At 23.5% G+C, this 17,001-nt stretch overlaps 1 protein-coding gene across 1 annotated transcript in view; it reads left to right on the top strand.

The window, feature by feature from the left end:
* LOC112600196 overlaps nucleotides 1-17,001 on the top strand; it is a 131,182-nt gene that overhangs the window by 73,605 nt on the left and 40,576 nt on the right. The window contains exons 3-4 of the mRNA XM_025347368.1: nucleotides 3,644-3,767; nucleotides 5,715-5,800. Coding sequence (XP_025203153.1) covers nucleotides 3,644-3,767; nucleotides 5,715-5,800 — 210 coding nt within the window. The remainder of the gene's footprint in view (nucleotides 1-3,643; nucleotides 3,768-5,714; nucleotides 5,801-17,001) is intronic.

Here is a 17,001-nt window from a genome sequence, read left to right as displayed (position 1 = left end):
GAAGATTTATAAACGTAGTGGAACAAATAAATAATCTCAACTTCGTATATTGTTAATATATCGGTTAACAACGCTTGTATTTATCCCATGTCTGATCACATTTTTTTTTAACTAAACAATAACGAAAAATTTTGATTTTTTTATCAAATAAATAATAATTATTTATTGTTTAGACAAAATGTTACAATTTTACTGATCTCTTAAATGGTAACTTTGTGATTTAATTAATTTTGAAAGTGGAAATTTCAATGTTACAGTATTGTCATTTGTTAATTATTTAATTAATCAATTGCTGGTTTGATTGATTTCCCTTTATGGAAGTCTCATTATTTAATATAAATTAATATACACATATTTTCAACATGTTTTACCACAGTTATTGTAACTGAAAATATTTAGTCGATTTTAAATAATTTGCATGTTGTTATTTATTTTTTTTTTTTTATGGCAGTAATAATAAAATGTATATTATTTATATTATATGTTACATGTAAAAGTAATAAAAATATATATTTCACACCCAATTATACCAAAAAGTAGACTAATGATCAATATTTTTTGAAAACTTTTCATGGGTTTCTCAGAACACTTTTAGTACTTTTCTTCAAATAAGATTCAGCATAACAAAATAATTTGAATTCCCCGTCTGAAAATATAGGTATAGTATGTAAGACGCATATTTAATTGGCGTGTATTATTCTGAATTCGTATTTTACTTATAACAATTTATAATTTATTTTACTCGTGACTCGCTAAATTAAAAATAATAACTAAATTAATATATCTAAAATTAGCTTGCACCCATCAAAGCTAACGCTGGGAAAATGTGTTGCGTGCACAAAATGCATTTATATATTGTTTGCGTTTTAACAATCAAAATAACAAAGTAACTTTGGAAATGGAAATAAAAGAAAAATTGTATATTTAAAATTTGAAATTGTTTCAGTAATTCTTTTGTTAATACAATTTTTAATGTCAATCCTTCTATTATTGGTAATTTTAAAATGTTTCATAAATATATTTTCGTATTTAATTGGTTATGAATTTTCATTTTTGTTTGTAAAAAAAAGAAAAGAGCTTTATCTGTTTAATAAGAAGTATACATATACTACGTATTTTATTTTTTTTTTCAAATAATTCATGTTAATAAAAAAGACGAAATTTTTTTTATTTTCAATTATTGTAAATTAAAAATGTACATAAAAATAATAAGATAAATAAGTTTCTGACTAAACATAAATAAATTCTGTTGCAGCAATAAAAAATAAAATATTATTTTATTTTTCTGCTTAAATTCCCAAAGTGAGATACATCCCTGATGAAATACTGTGTAAACACTTAAAACAATATCAAAATAAGCATAACATGCATTACATTACATTTTGATAACTTGGATGAAGTTGAAAAATTTTCTTATTTATACAGAAATATTTTTTTTTATTAATTTGTTAATTATAGGTTTTCAAATACTTACTAACAACTACACATCTAATATTAGATAACATAAATATTTCAAAATTAAAATTATCGTAAATTGATATTTTTCGATGATGTTAAATGTAATTTTTTTTATTTTTTTTTTTACTGATCACGTCATTAAAATATGTAGATAAAGCATTGTGTGTTTTATAAACGAGTATTCGCATTATTCACTTACGTGCTATTTGACTAAATAATTTCGTTAAATCTATAAAAAGCTTTCAACCCTTTTTTAGTTCACATTGTTGTATTATATTAGTGATTTTCGTTTTTGTTTGGATATAAATTCACAGAAAAGTATTTTTTAATAGCCTGTAAGCTGTAGGTATCGAATATATAACTTTGATGTGTCTCCATAAATATCCAACTATTTTGTATTCATATATAAACATAATTATTTAGAATACTGTACGTTTACGTTTTTTTAATTTGATTCATTCATGAAAAATGTTGTCAGTAGTTGAATTTATCTTTGAACAGTTGCATTTAAAAAGTAGTAAGCACGTATTATTTTTTTTTTTAATATTCATGTATATACATGCTAAACCATAACTTCTTACAATGCAATTTACAAGAAACTCATCTTAAAATACCTGATATAATAGGTACACAATTCTATAATATAATAACTATATATTATATATAATACTTATTGATTAACAGTTTGTAGATAAGTCTAATATAATATAAATCATAAGTTATAATTAATAAAATATAATTCAATTAATTTTTCAGTAAAAATCCTTAATACAAAATACTTTTAAGTATTTTTATATTATTAGACAAAACTATTTTACTGTACCTATTATTATTTTATATTAGAACTGTAATTAGTTTAGAAATCCATTCTATGGGTAAGTACTAAGTAGGCAAGAAAAAAAATGTTGAGACCATGTTTGTTCTCTTGCTAATATTTTTTTACCTAGTTATATTATAATATACCATATTACATGAATAATTCGACGCCATATATACTGTAATTTTAATATACTATTTTATTTTTATTTTTTTTATCAAAACTGTTGGATTTTATATATTTTTCTAATTTAAGTTTATGATTCCTTTACGTAATAACTAAGCTAATAAGGATTGTCGGTCGCACTTACACTTTCCTCAAAAAGACTCGTAAATTTTCGATTTAGTTGAATCGAAATAGGATCTCAGAGATTACAATGATGTGTGGTTTTTTCTGTAAAAGCTTTTCAGTGCTGTAAAAAAGCTAAAAAAGTTTTTAACCATTTTAGATAAGAAATCAAACTTATCATTGGATTGTACATAAGTAATACTTTGAATTTAGCAGTATGTATCATTCAATGTAACCCTTCAAAACAAAAATAGATGTCAGTATGGACTCGTATTTAACAAAAATTTGATAATTTTAGAACAAACCTGACTCTGCTCAAAATGGCTTCACAAATGCAATGGTTTATTGCTGTTTCAAGTTTAAAGTCCCTCTATTACTGATTTACAAAAATACAAATACTGTGTTTTACTTTATATTTGATACTGTTTTTCGTCTATCGACGGTTTTATTTCGAATTCAGTAAACTCAAAGTATTCGACAATGATCTTCCAGATCTTAAATCTCAATGTTCATAGAATAAAATCATTTAGTTAACATATACATTATACACAAATTATACATGGACGTATAGATGGAAAGTTTTTTAATTAAAGCATGTATACAATATAAGCTGCCTGTTCGTAATCGTGTATCAGATTGGTTGTTTGTGGAATTATTGCAGTACTGAAAATAATATTTGTAGACTATGAGGTAGTTTATGTAGCATACCGTGTTATTAAGCCGTATATTATTAAACAAAATTATATAATAAGATAATCCGTGGTTAAACGGTTTAACGAAGTTTTTTTTATGTAATAATTTTTTAATTGTTAAATATTAATCCATATTACACAGGAATTATATGTATAAGTATTTAAAATCTATAAACGTTATTAATTATTCAACATTTTGTCACGATAAAATATTAATAAATATTATGATTCGTTAAATTATTGTATAAAATATATGAATAAAAATATAATATTCAATGAGATCTAATAGTAATTATTTTAGAATTTATGTTGGTTATAACATAAATATAATATTTCTGTTTAAAATAAAAACTACGATGCCCTTAATAATTTTTCTTTTATGTTTCAGGCATATTTTAGTTTAAATACTAGCATACTGGGATCATTTATACATCTCGAAAGACCATATTGGACTGGGAATGGAACCGCTCCACAGAGCAAAAGTTTCCTAGAACCGGAAAAAATTTCAGAAAGTAAGCAATATTTAATCACATTATAATTATAGTGCACATATATTTTATTGAAACTATTGTTACTTTGTGTTTACAACTCATATATTATTAAATTTAAGTTTAATATGATTTATCAATTTATTGTGCTTATATATTTAACTTTAATTTCAAAAAACTTACAGTCTATTTGTTTTGTTTTTTATGTATATAAAAACATTAAAAAAAATAAAAATATTTTAATAGTTTTATTTCAATATTAGATTTAACTCAATCGTTATAAATATGATTTTAATTCATTTGGTTGTTTTTACTTGAATTAAAATAATAGACAAAAGCTTATGATTTTTTTTTTTTTATTTCTCTTTTATTGAGAATACATTTTCTTTTCTATTCTTTTCGTATTTTATTTTATTTTTTATTTTATTTTTATCAAACACGTAGCTTTGGCTTTAAGAGCCATTAGCTTTGTGTCAAGTATTTGTGTTTATTATAAATTAGTTTGTGTATTCCTGTCGGCTCTAGGATTGAAACGAAGTTGTCCATTAGTTCCATTATATCGTTAAATATTATAAATTTTAATATTATGCTGATTTAAAATGAAAACTTTGAATAATATATTATATTAATATTTGCTAATTTTACTAAAACAAAAATCATGTACTGAATATTTTGATTATTTATCTGTGGCTTAATATAGTATTAATTGCATTAAATTTATTTTAAAGTTTTGAAATGAACATACAACCACGAAAATAAAACAATTTCATAATTTTAATGTTTTTATTAAATATTTTAATAGCGTATTAAAAAGTCTTTAAATTGAAATTACTTTTAAATTAAATACATTATTTTGTTTTTTTTTTTTATAATAATATTATTGTTGTTAATAACAAAATATACTTGTATGAATAATTAAGAATATAAACGAATAATTTATACTAAGACCAGTAAATTAAAAAATATGACATTTTTTGTCATATTGTAGAAACCGTTTCTGTAATTTTTGGTGAAATTTTTCTAAATGTTTTTATGCATTTATTCTCTGAGAGGCTAAGAGTAATATCGAAATTGAAAATTTCCCAATCAAATAAACTCACAATATATAAATCAATAATTTGACTTCTTTGCATATACAAAACTCAATTCTAGAATGTGACAAAACCTTTCTATAATAATACTCTCCAGTCGTTTCAGTCTATTTGCCTGATATAGTTAACTGTCACCAACCACCGTAGTATTTCACTAATAAAAATCTTCATAAAGGCTTAAAATTACCAAATGTAATTTAATTTTTTAAAACTCAACATGGCTAATTCCAAAGTAAATATTAAACTCGGATAATTATAGCAACTTGTAATTAGAATTTATAATATTTATCTTCCTCGTCACTATCTAAATTGTCCTTAGAACACTCAAAAGTAATTTGCTAAAAGATCTATTTAAATAATAAATGATAATTTCCTTGAATGGTAGTGCTGTTAAGCGGTTTTCCATTGATGCAAGTAAAGATAATTTATTCGTTAATAATTCAATATACTATGTTATCACACTTACGATTGTATATTCTATTAAGAATAACTAATGATATTTCTAAGAAAAAATATACACTTTATATGTATATTCGTATACAAAACATTTACTAGCTTGGTAAAATAATGTAAAAAAATCATCCAAAAAATTTTCGCCACTCATTTAAAAATAACTATAGAATAATGAACTCCATGTATAATATTTACATGCATTTCCACCTACCTACCTCGATGGACCTAAAATGTGCATACACAGATATTATAAACGTACTACTCGAATGATTAGCTACGCCACAACTCACATATATTATAATGTATGTACACCCCGCACCTTGTCTGAATTATAAGCATTTCTGGTATATAGATGTTGTGTTGTTACTTGCTAAGAACCGTTAAATAAGCATAAAATATATGAATTGTTTTCATTATTATGTTTCAGCTACAGTGGTTTTTCATATGGTGGTGTTGGTGTGTGCGGGATGCGGTATCCTGACTAGCATCGTGTTGTTTATAGGAATTTATTTTGTAAGTACACGGTTGTTTTATGTTTACGCTAAAATATAAATACGGACAAATATGTAATAATTTAATATTAGGTAGGTACTCTATATTTTGTGGAGGACATATTAGGTGTATGGGTAGTATTATTTGATCGCGATATAACCGACGATGCAGCGCGACCGGAATGTATAAATAATCGAATTTGAGCGCAATACATCGTCCTTCCAAATTGTTAATACTTAATCACTAACCCATCGGAATCGGCACAAACCCAGGATTTTGTGATACCTCTTCAAAGTAATGGTATAAAATATAACCCGCGGTATTATTTCTGTTGTGTAAACTAACTGTATGTACATTGTTACAACGAAATAACGACACGATAAATCGAATTTTTTTTATAGCTAATTTTAGTTAGTGATATAACTATTATATACTATGAATAGAGGTAGTGTGGGTACTGGGTATGATGCAAAATATATATATATATATATCACTACAATTATTGTGTACTGACCATAAATCAGGAGCTTCCATTGATGTAATATTAGTTACATCCGTCAATTTCCTTTTTCTCTATACCTATTATATGATATTATTATACCTAGTCAAAATGATTCACGAACTATAAATTCCCCCTCCCCCTATTTACTTTTAAGTAATTAAATATGATTTATCAAGAATAATTTAAAATTTTAAAAATTAAAATTTGAATTAATTATAGTTTTAAAATAGAGGTGGTAATGCGTATTTAATCAAATGAATATAAGGATATAACATATAACATCTTATTAGTTATTACGCGATATTCATTCGCATGCTTTGTATGCGCCGAACGTGGATTTACGTATACATCTATATATGCTACTCGTATATCGTCTATAATCTATATATAAAATATAATAGTTATGGTACATACGTTGCTCATGCTCACAGTTTGCAACAATTGTATTGATTTAAATAACGTAATAATAATTTGTTGTGCTGGTTAAACCTGTGACCAATGTTGGGTTGATTTGATTAGTTTCCGCGTTGTAACATATATTATATTTTATCTAATATATATATATATATATATTTGTTAATGCATGACTAATATTATATTATATATACAGGATGGTTCATGGTGATTCAGCTATTTTTTTCAGTAAATTACGCATTTATTTTGATTTTGATTTTTGTAATTTTTAAGTATTATAATGGCAATTGTTCCATAAAAATATTTATTTGAAAGACATGAGAGCTATGATGATTAACGCATAAGTTTATCAACATCTTATAGTTTTCAAAAATTAACCATTTATAGAAAATACTAGATTCAGTATAAAATATATTCAATATATTTGTAAAATGTTAACAACTATCAATTGTATTATATATATTTTAATATTTCAGAAACTATTCATTAAAAATTTTACTTAAACATATTAAAATGTTCAAAAAAATATATCTCTTATAGGTGATTTAGATACTTAAAAGTTCCATAAGCCATAAGGAAATTGAATAAATGCATTATTTTAGAATAAAAGGGTAGTAGACTTGCAAGTTGAATCACCATGTATATTTATATCGTCGTTGTATACAATTGTGAATGGTTTCTTTATATTAGACTCCGAAACAAACTGTCGGGTGACACAATAGGTTTACTCATGCCGAGAAAATTAATATTTCATTCGCAAAAGACTTCACTTATTGGAAAATTCTTTTGCATTACTAATGTATTTGCTTACAATACAATTATTGCGGAACTTTCAATCGTGGTGTAAATAAATGTTATTAAAACGATTTATATTTTTTTATATTTAATACATTTATTCACAATTGTATACATACACGATAGATCTATCCATATATATGATATAGTAATGAAGTATACATTTTAGAACTCTTTTTACCTAGCAGCAGTCAGTATGACAATTTTGTGACTAATAGTATTTTTCAAAAACCAAATGTCATTTCCAGTAGCAAAGTGTAAAAAAATAAATAATAACTTTATAAAAGTATTATTTTTGGTTTCAATCAATTTACCGCAAAACGTAGAAAATATAACATTTTTTTTTTTCATTCTATAATATAAAAAGTTCTGACAGTTGAATTTTAGTACGTTTACTCTGCTTAATTTTTTTTTTTTTTTTTTATCTATTCACTTTACATTGCATTCATTTTTTAAACTTATATGTTATACTTAACATATTACTTATTCTGTATAGCAAAAAAGATAAATAGTTTCTATGATAATTTATATGTTTACGTCATGAAAAAAACTAGTTATAAAAACATATTTTATTTCTTTTTTGGTAAGTAGTTTATGTTTATGCACAAAACATGTATGAGCTAATTTACTTTTCGGACGAACAGCAATGTTTAAAAAAATAATAAATTCTTAATGGAAAAAAATTGGAATTATATTCTCATACTCTATATTATAATATTATGAAGTGTATTTATAAAAACACAAGTTATATAAATTAATGTTATATAATGTATTTACAAATTCCTTGAACTTGGCAGCACAATTAAAAAAAAAAATAATAATAAAATTGTTCTACTATACATTTATGCTGAAATTGTGTTATTATAAGATTTGAAATTATATGTATGTGTGTGTTAAATAAATAATATTAAATTAAATTGTCCTTCATAAAATAATATACAGCAATATGATAATAATAAATTATTAATTACATAATATTATTGAATTAAAATAATAATAAAATAACTAAAAATAACTATTTTAAAATTTATAAAATAAAAATAAAAATTGTAAATGACTTAAAAACCAATCAGGAAGTATTTTGTTGCCTAAATATTAAGAAAACAAAATAATGAAATGTACCAAAATACTTTTTATTGTTACATAATGGCTATGTCTATAATTCATTTCGAAATTACAAAAAAGAAACTGACGTTAAAATAAAGTACCTTCTTAATGATTCAAAATATATAGAACCTAATATTTGTAAGCAAATAAATTAAATAAGACATAAATTTACTAAATTCTGTAGAATATGGTATTATAAGTCAATTTTAGTCATATGCAATTTTCGTTTGTATGAATTCTAATATTGCAGTTGTAAATTGTAATAATAACCAGGATCCCCACAAGGGGGACTAATGGATCTTGAGTATAGGAGCTCGGTATTTTAAGGGCCCCTAGGGCCATTAACATTTATTAATAACATTGATCTTATAGAAATAATTCTATCAATTTAGCGATATATTATTATTTTTATTATTTCCCAAACAATGCTTTAAGTCTCATTTGAAATTAATATTATCTATGTGTTTTTTTTTAAATAAATTATTTCTGTGGTCCAAAAGTCGTTAAATTGTACCGAGAAAATATATAGTAATATATATTATTATAATAATATTATAATGAACAAATAATAATAATAATATCATTCCTATATTTTAGTTATTTGTATTTTAAATCCCACCACCCACCTATTAAAACAGGTAATAATATTATACTATATCTAATATCTATATTAAAATATATATTGTATCATTGTGGTCTGGTAATGATTAAAAATTGAATCGTAAATTTTTAGGCACTTACAATTTAAAAAAAAAATTAAAACAGAAATGACTAGTTTAGACGTTATTAGATAAATTGTATTCTTCACAGTTTACTATATATACAGCATTACAAACGTGTTAATTGTGATAATAGTATAAATTTGAATATATTAAATTCTATTGACTCTGAGACGTGACTTCGTTAGTTAAGTGTGTGTTTTTTATGGCGCCCTTTCATTAATTATTGATTGTATTAGACAATAATTATATTCGTTTAGAAATTAAGAACAATATTAATGGTTTATCATATATGTATTAATATTATATTATAGTTTTACTAGCTGTACTCGTATTAAGTATTTTAAAATTTAATCTCCATTTCACCTAACTTAAAATGTTTATAATGAATAAATTATACTAGATATTAAAAATCACCAATTCGTGTTTAATACACATTTCAGTTTTAAAATACTACTTTAAATAAGTTAAGCAATTGACAGAGAAAGATTTTTTTCCTAGAAGATTAATATTGATAGTTAAGAAAATTGTTTTATAAAATTCAATTAGTATATACGTTTTCCTTCAAAACAAATTTGATTTTAATATGATTATAATTATTTTAAGCTACATTAAGCTCGCTAAAGATATTTAAAGTTACGTTTTCGTCATAAATCTAATACACATTTAATTATATTTAAAAGTTATTTTTTGAAGCGAAATTGGTGAACATTTACGCATACAATACTTCAAATTGTTTTCTGTACAAGCATACAAAATTCAAATTTATGATTACACTATAATTATGTTATAAACACATTAGGTATTTTTTATACATAAACGCTTCATTCTGATGAATGTTTATGAAAATTATTTTTGAAACATAAAATAAAGTAGATTTTAAATATATACGATTACTTAGTGCACTTATTCTGGTTATGTGTATTAAGTTTCGATTATTAATATGTTATTTTAAATGAGCTTACCTATAAAATAAAATTAGAATTTATATCAAACATCATTGAAAAAATAATAAACAATTAGGTAATATAATATTTTTCTTATCCATAATAATTATAAAATACCAGACCTAGCGATATGCATTCGTTTCCCTTCTTTCAATTCTAAATAACATAGAAGAGTATCAATAATATAAATGTACATTCTGTATAGACAATGATATATCATCACATTTCTTTGAAGAACTCTACTTAAACAGTGTTGGTTATTTTCTCAATTTCTTCAGAGTTTGTCGATAGTTCTTCCTTGCGATCGGCTTAACTACCTATCTACTAGGAAATTGAAAAACGACTTTTCAAAGAAGATATCAAATAGATTAAATTTTTCAATCGATAAATATAGCTACTCGTAATTCAAGAATAAGAAAATTTAAACTTTCTATAGAGGTTACAGAAACAATTTATACACATAATGTGTAGAAAATATGGTGGTAAACCTACAATTTAAAAGTAATTTACACTTTTATCAAAAACATTTGAATTTAGTTTGAAGATTAATTCAAATTTAAGTAAATGTCAGTTTCTAAAACAGAAAAAAATTATGTCTATCAATATATTTTCTTTGAGTATTTTAAAATAAAATAAAAAAACAAATATTTTTTTATAAATCGTTTTATATCTTTAAAAAACATTATTATTTCTTATTATTGGTTTTAAATGTAATACTATTATAAATATTTAATGAAAAAAAAAAAAAATAAAAAATTACACCATATAGCGTTATTAAAGCCAGGTCGTAATATCATTGATTATAAATAAATAGTAATACTTGAATGGCGGCAGTTAGAAATTATATAAGTTGTTATAAGTCTAATATTTTTTAAATGATTAATTTATTTATTCTATTCGTCTTTATAAACTTAATACGGCCGTCACTTTTTGGATAATACCCAAAATGTGTAATTTAAAAGAAATTGGTTTCACGTTACAGTATTACATCAACAGCCATAATCAGTGACGTTAATACATAATTCAAATAGGCTACGCATTTGAGATTGGTCGTCAATGAATTGATCATAAACTTAGTGCTGAAACATAATGAAATATGTAAACATATTATTTATTATGACAATATACAAAAATATATTATTTAATTATATTATAATTCAAAAATATACGAAGGTAGTTAAACATTTTTTATGATAATCATTTTAAGTTTTCATTAAACGTAATTTCTAATAAAAATATTTTTGTTAAAATCGTTTAATCTCATTTTTCTTTTTAAATAAACTATTCATAGAAATAAAGATTGAATCATTAATCTTATTTGCTTAGAATTGTTTTTTGTATACAACGATTTTTCTTTAAATTCAAATTTAACATAAATATAAATTTGACCTTATTAATAAAAAGATACACTCGAAACAGTCGAAACCTACTACCCGGTAATCGGTATCAAAAAAAAAATTAGATTATTATTTCAGATTTAGAGTTGAGCAATGTATATATTAATTTTACAATAATTGATATTTTTGTTTTTAGCGTCTATATTTACGTTAAATATATAGTTTGAATAATACTTTGATTTTTACTTTAAGAGTGATTTCTGATATCAAATTAAATCTAATGTATATTTTTTAAGCTAAAAATTAAAAATGCTCTATATTTTTAAAATAATTGGGAAAAATAAACAAATTAACGAAAACAGGAATTTTCATCAGTTTAAACGAGTTTTTGAGAAAACTAATTTTGTTTTTTTAATTATAACTCAAAAAATAATAACCACAGATACATTAATTTTTCATCAAACGTTTCAGCATTTTATATACATGATAAAATTGTCACTATTTTTAAGCTATTTATATACATGATACATTAAATTTTAATTATATATATAATTGTGAATAAAATGTTTTCATTAGGTCAAAAGTTTAAAAATTTAATACAATATTTCACATAAGTTTTTCTGCAAGTAATAAAATAAAAAAGTTTATCATAATGTTTCATTAATTTTTTTTTTTGAGCATTATTTATTTTTAACAAATTATCATAAATACTTGAAATATTCATCAAATATTATTATATTATCATTTTTTATATATAATAAACTTAATAAAATATTTTAGTTATTTACAGGCATAAGAAATTCATTATTTTTTTTAAATTTTTTTAAAATTATAGTTGGTATAAAAATGTTCGCTGGGTCAAAATTTGAATTCTAATACATGAATCCACTTACGTTTTTCTTATAGCTTAAATATTAAAAATACATGAGCAAAACCTTTTTTTACATTTCAACTTCAAATTTATATGAAATTTTAAAGCGCTTTTTGTCATTTTATTATAATTCAAATATTTTTTTATAGGGATTCGAAACTTCTACAAATATTATTTTATATAAAAAGGTACACAATTAAATTTTCAAAATATTTAGATTCATTTTAAGCTATTATATATTTATATCATTGATTAATTCATATTGTTTTCCTGTAATGTGGTATTGACTCAAAAATGAATAAAATATGGTATGCATATATACTGTTTTAATAATTAAATATTAATAATATCATTAATAGCATGATGAGTGCAATGCTTTCAACAAAAAATAAATCAGCGTTGCATAATACTATAATAGTAAATTAAATTACTTTAATAGCAATATCAAAAAACATATAAAATATACTTAGTGATATAGAATAAAAGATCATCACCTATTAGAATAATTTTTTGAATACGATGATATTGGTTTAATATTTAGCACATTCATGGCAGTGACCTACTGTACCCATTTGAACACTTTTTTTTTTAATTTAGATTTTTATTCAAGTTATGATGTAATAATTTAAACTGTTATAGACCATTTAAAATACATACAGTATATTTATTATATAATAATAATAATAATAATAATAATAATAATAGTAATAATAAAAAAACATTTGATAATGGACTAATTTATATTTTAATAATTACTTAAATAAATATCGCAATATACGTACCTAAGTTGAGAATAATTCAATTTTACAATTATTTTAGTTTTTGGTAAATATATAAAATGCATACAAAAAAATTACTTAATATTATTTTTATTCAGTAATACTAAATTATAATTTTATCAATGAAAGTAAAAACGGACGTAGGTAATGTGCGATGGAAAATCTGTGACATACACGAAACATACCCGTTTACAAATTAACTGTTGAATTTTGTAATTCCATGTTGATCAGAACTTTGATTTTATAAGTTAAATTAGTTAAAAATTAAAATTCATTCAATTATTAATTTTTAAAAAGGCGAAACAATGGTACTTTTTTGCACTTTTATCATCACTATTTGGTTACTTATATTCTAATGTAATTTTCCTTATTCTCCTGTTGTTATCCACTAAGTTTTCAATTTTGTTAATGTGCCTTATTAATTATTGAACTATTTTTATGTTTTTTTTCTGCATCATGTTTATTATATTACCTTTATATAGTGCACTTGACAAGAGCAATACGAAAAAATTGATAAAGTATTAAAATTAGTTGAAAACATAAACGAAGTTATTTTACGTCTAAAATAAAAGAAAACTACTAATTTATTATAAATTGATAATAAAAAAAAAAATTATTTTTACATAATTTGGGATAAAAACATAAGACTACTAAAAATATAATTATCCAACAGTTTTTGTTTCATTATAATTTATAAAATAAAGAATTAACTTTAAAATTAATATATCAAGTATTAATATTATTATCAACATAAAATTATTTTTATGATTAAGTAACATAATATTTTATTATTGTTAAAACGTATAAGCTATAACTTAATGCCATTCGATAATATTTACATATTGTATATCATTTAATTTAATGAAATTAGTGATTTTCTCGATAACCATTTCTATTAATTTACAAAATAGTGATTGAGAAAATACACAATATGATTAAAAACAAGTGGTTACCCATTCGCCAATCGAAAATCTGTACGTTGGTCGGTTGTTCGGTCAGTCGGTGCAATTTAATCTAACACAAGACGGGTTAAAATTATACATTTATATGTCACTACTTTATTGTGTTTCAATTTTGATTTCATATCCAAACATTATTGAACTATAGTACAACCCCATTCCAGGCCATTATACTACCTACCTCGTAGCTATATTTATCTTATGTCAAAGGATGAATTGTATACACATAATGTGATGGACGCATACTAGTTGCGGACGAAATTATTCAGGTCAATATTGTAACATAACAATTGTGGACACGTTTTTCGTTATCATAGTACTAGTTGCGTACAAAGTTTTTTTTAAATAAAAATCACGTAAGTTGCGGACACAAATATTTCCCTTCACCACTTTTTCATTTTTATAGTTTTTGTGGCAAAAATTTTTTTGAAACAGCATGTATAAATGATAATCTACTGATTTCACCATTTGAATATTGCAACATTTGTTTACTAATAATATCCTCTTTTTCGACAGTTCTTTTGGCTCGTTTTAAATTTCTTACAGCAGTATAGTTCATTTTAGTATAGCTACCAGTCTGTACTTCATTTATGGCCTCGATCAATTGATATATATTAGGGTGACTGCGATAAAACATACCATTAAGTTTAGCATGGAAACTTTCACAAGCATTTGTGGTTCGTGAAATAGATGAAGAAAATTCTGCCCATATTTCTGGAGGAAATATTGCAGAATCTGTATTTATATAGTTCAAAAAAACATAATCTGTAAAATCGTGTATAGCAGTACAGCCAGCCGGCAGCGTAGACATAAAGTCATCTGTAAAGCAGTCATCCACTTCGTTAGGTGACAAAAACGGTAGACCTAAAAATGATTTTAAAAAGTTCCCATTTTCGCCCTCAGTATTATATACTTTAGCTAGACCTAATAACTGTATTTTTCGGTACCAAGCTTGTCCGAGATGGAACCGATATACTTTTATTTTGCTCATTGGCCATACTAGACGAACAGCTGAGTGAATAGATTGTTCAAAATCAATATGAAAAGTAGTTGGTAGGATTGGTGAACGTTTTTTTAAAAATTCTAGTGCTGTACAATAATCAGTAACTGATTTGCCCACCAACAAACAAAAAAATAATGGTACGTAAATACTATTTTTTACGCCATGGACCACGAATAATTGATTGTACGCAATTAGTATGTTATATTTGTGTCCGCAATTCGTATGTTACCTTTTTAGATTTCGTCCGCAACTCGCATGGTTTTTGTGACTTTGTCCGCAACTAGGAAACACCGAATGTGATGTGCCACCATACGAAATATAAATCATACGATTAAACACGCGTTCATAAAATAACAATAGTATAATATATTTTGAACTTCGAACATAAAACATCTCTATTATAATGGAATTAATAATACTTCAGAATTCTCGAAAAAAAGCTCTCAACAAAAAACCATTAACTAGATTAAACGTCTTAAGCTTCATTAAATATATCCCTAATTTTTAGTTTAAACAATTGTACATTATTTCCTATACCGTCTTATATTTATTGTTAGCTATTGAAAAATATATGATTGAATCAATCAATAACCATAGCCCAGCCACAGTGGTTATTTTTAACGAAAATAATAACCAATCAAATTTCACTAACCAATTACAACACAGTTAAATATACAGTATCATTAGGTATATAAGATTTATAAATAAAAATTATTTAAAAAGATATATGTAATGAAATAATAATTTAAATATTATATTTTATATACTGGGTGATTATTTTCATAATAAACACACAATATCTCAAAAAATATAAATATTTCGAATTATTAATGTTAAAATTATTTATGGTATAGATGTGAACAGAGCAATGAGACGTCTTTGCTACTCCACTCTGCTCTTCTATTACATTTTAAATATTTATAACTTACTAATTTATCCTTAGAAAATCAATTTTTATACACAGAAATTATCATCAAATTAAAAATGTAAATATGCTATCACTCTAAAAAGTAAAAATAATAATAATAATAATAATAAAATCATAACGTTAAAAATAATTTAAAATATGTATATCATCTGTCACCAATCATAAGAAAGTGATGACCATCAAATTCGTTTAAAACATAACCGATAATGCAATTTTCTATTGTTTAATTCAAATTATCTTCCAATTAACAGCTAGTAGTTCCAACAATAGATGTGTACTCTTCAACGAATCACTAATTATGTTCTCTTGCACATCACATACACTGTTTGTGTAATATGATGATCAGATTATTAAGAGCAAAAAAATAAACCATTGTAAACAAAACACGATTCTAAGTGTTCTATTAGCCTATTATCATATTGATATTTATAAAATATATTTTTGAATTATTAAAAAAAAATAAATATAAAACATATAAAATCGTTTAAACATAGAATTTTGATAGAATTGGAACTTAAAATGTTTATAAAAAAATCAACTATTTATATATTTATATATATATATATATTGATTACAATGTGAACTACTTAAAAGAAACCTTGTATATATATAATTTACAAATTATAATGATTTTTTTACGAATTTCATGAAAATTAGTACATCAAAATACACTGTTAGCGTCATAAACTTAATTTACCGATAACGCCGGTCACCTAAACTTCACACGATACAAAATACTGCTTATCCGTTATCATAATCAAAGCGTAGTACACTCTTATCAAAGTATTCTATTTTTTTTTTCATCTACACACATGCTCAATTAGATTATTAATGACAATCAACGCACCGATACATAGAAAA

The sequence above is a fragment of the Melanaphis sacchari genome, unplaced genomic scaffold (assembly GCF_002803265.2).
Source record: "Melanaphis sacchari strain LSU unplaced genomic scaffold, SCAv2.0 Contig61_pilon_pilon, whole genome shotgun sequence".
NCBI classification, from domain to species: domain Eukaryota; kingdom Metazoa; phylum Arthropoda; class Insecta; order Hemiptera; family Aphididae; genus Melanaphis; species Melanaphis sacchari.
The sequence above is the reverse complement of the archived record's forward strand: the minus strand, read 5'-3'. Positions and strand labels throughout refer to the sequence as shown.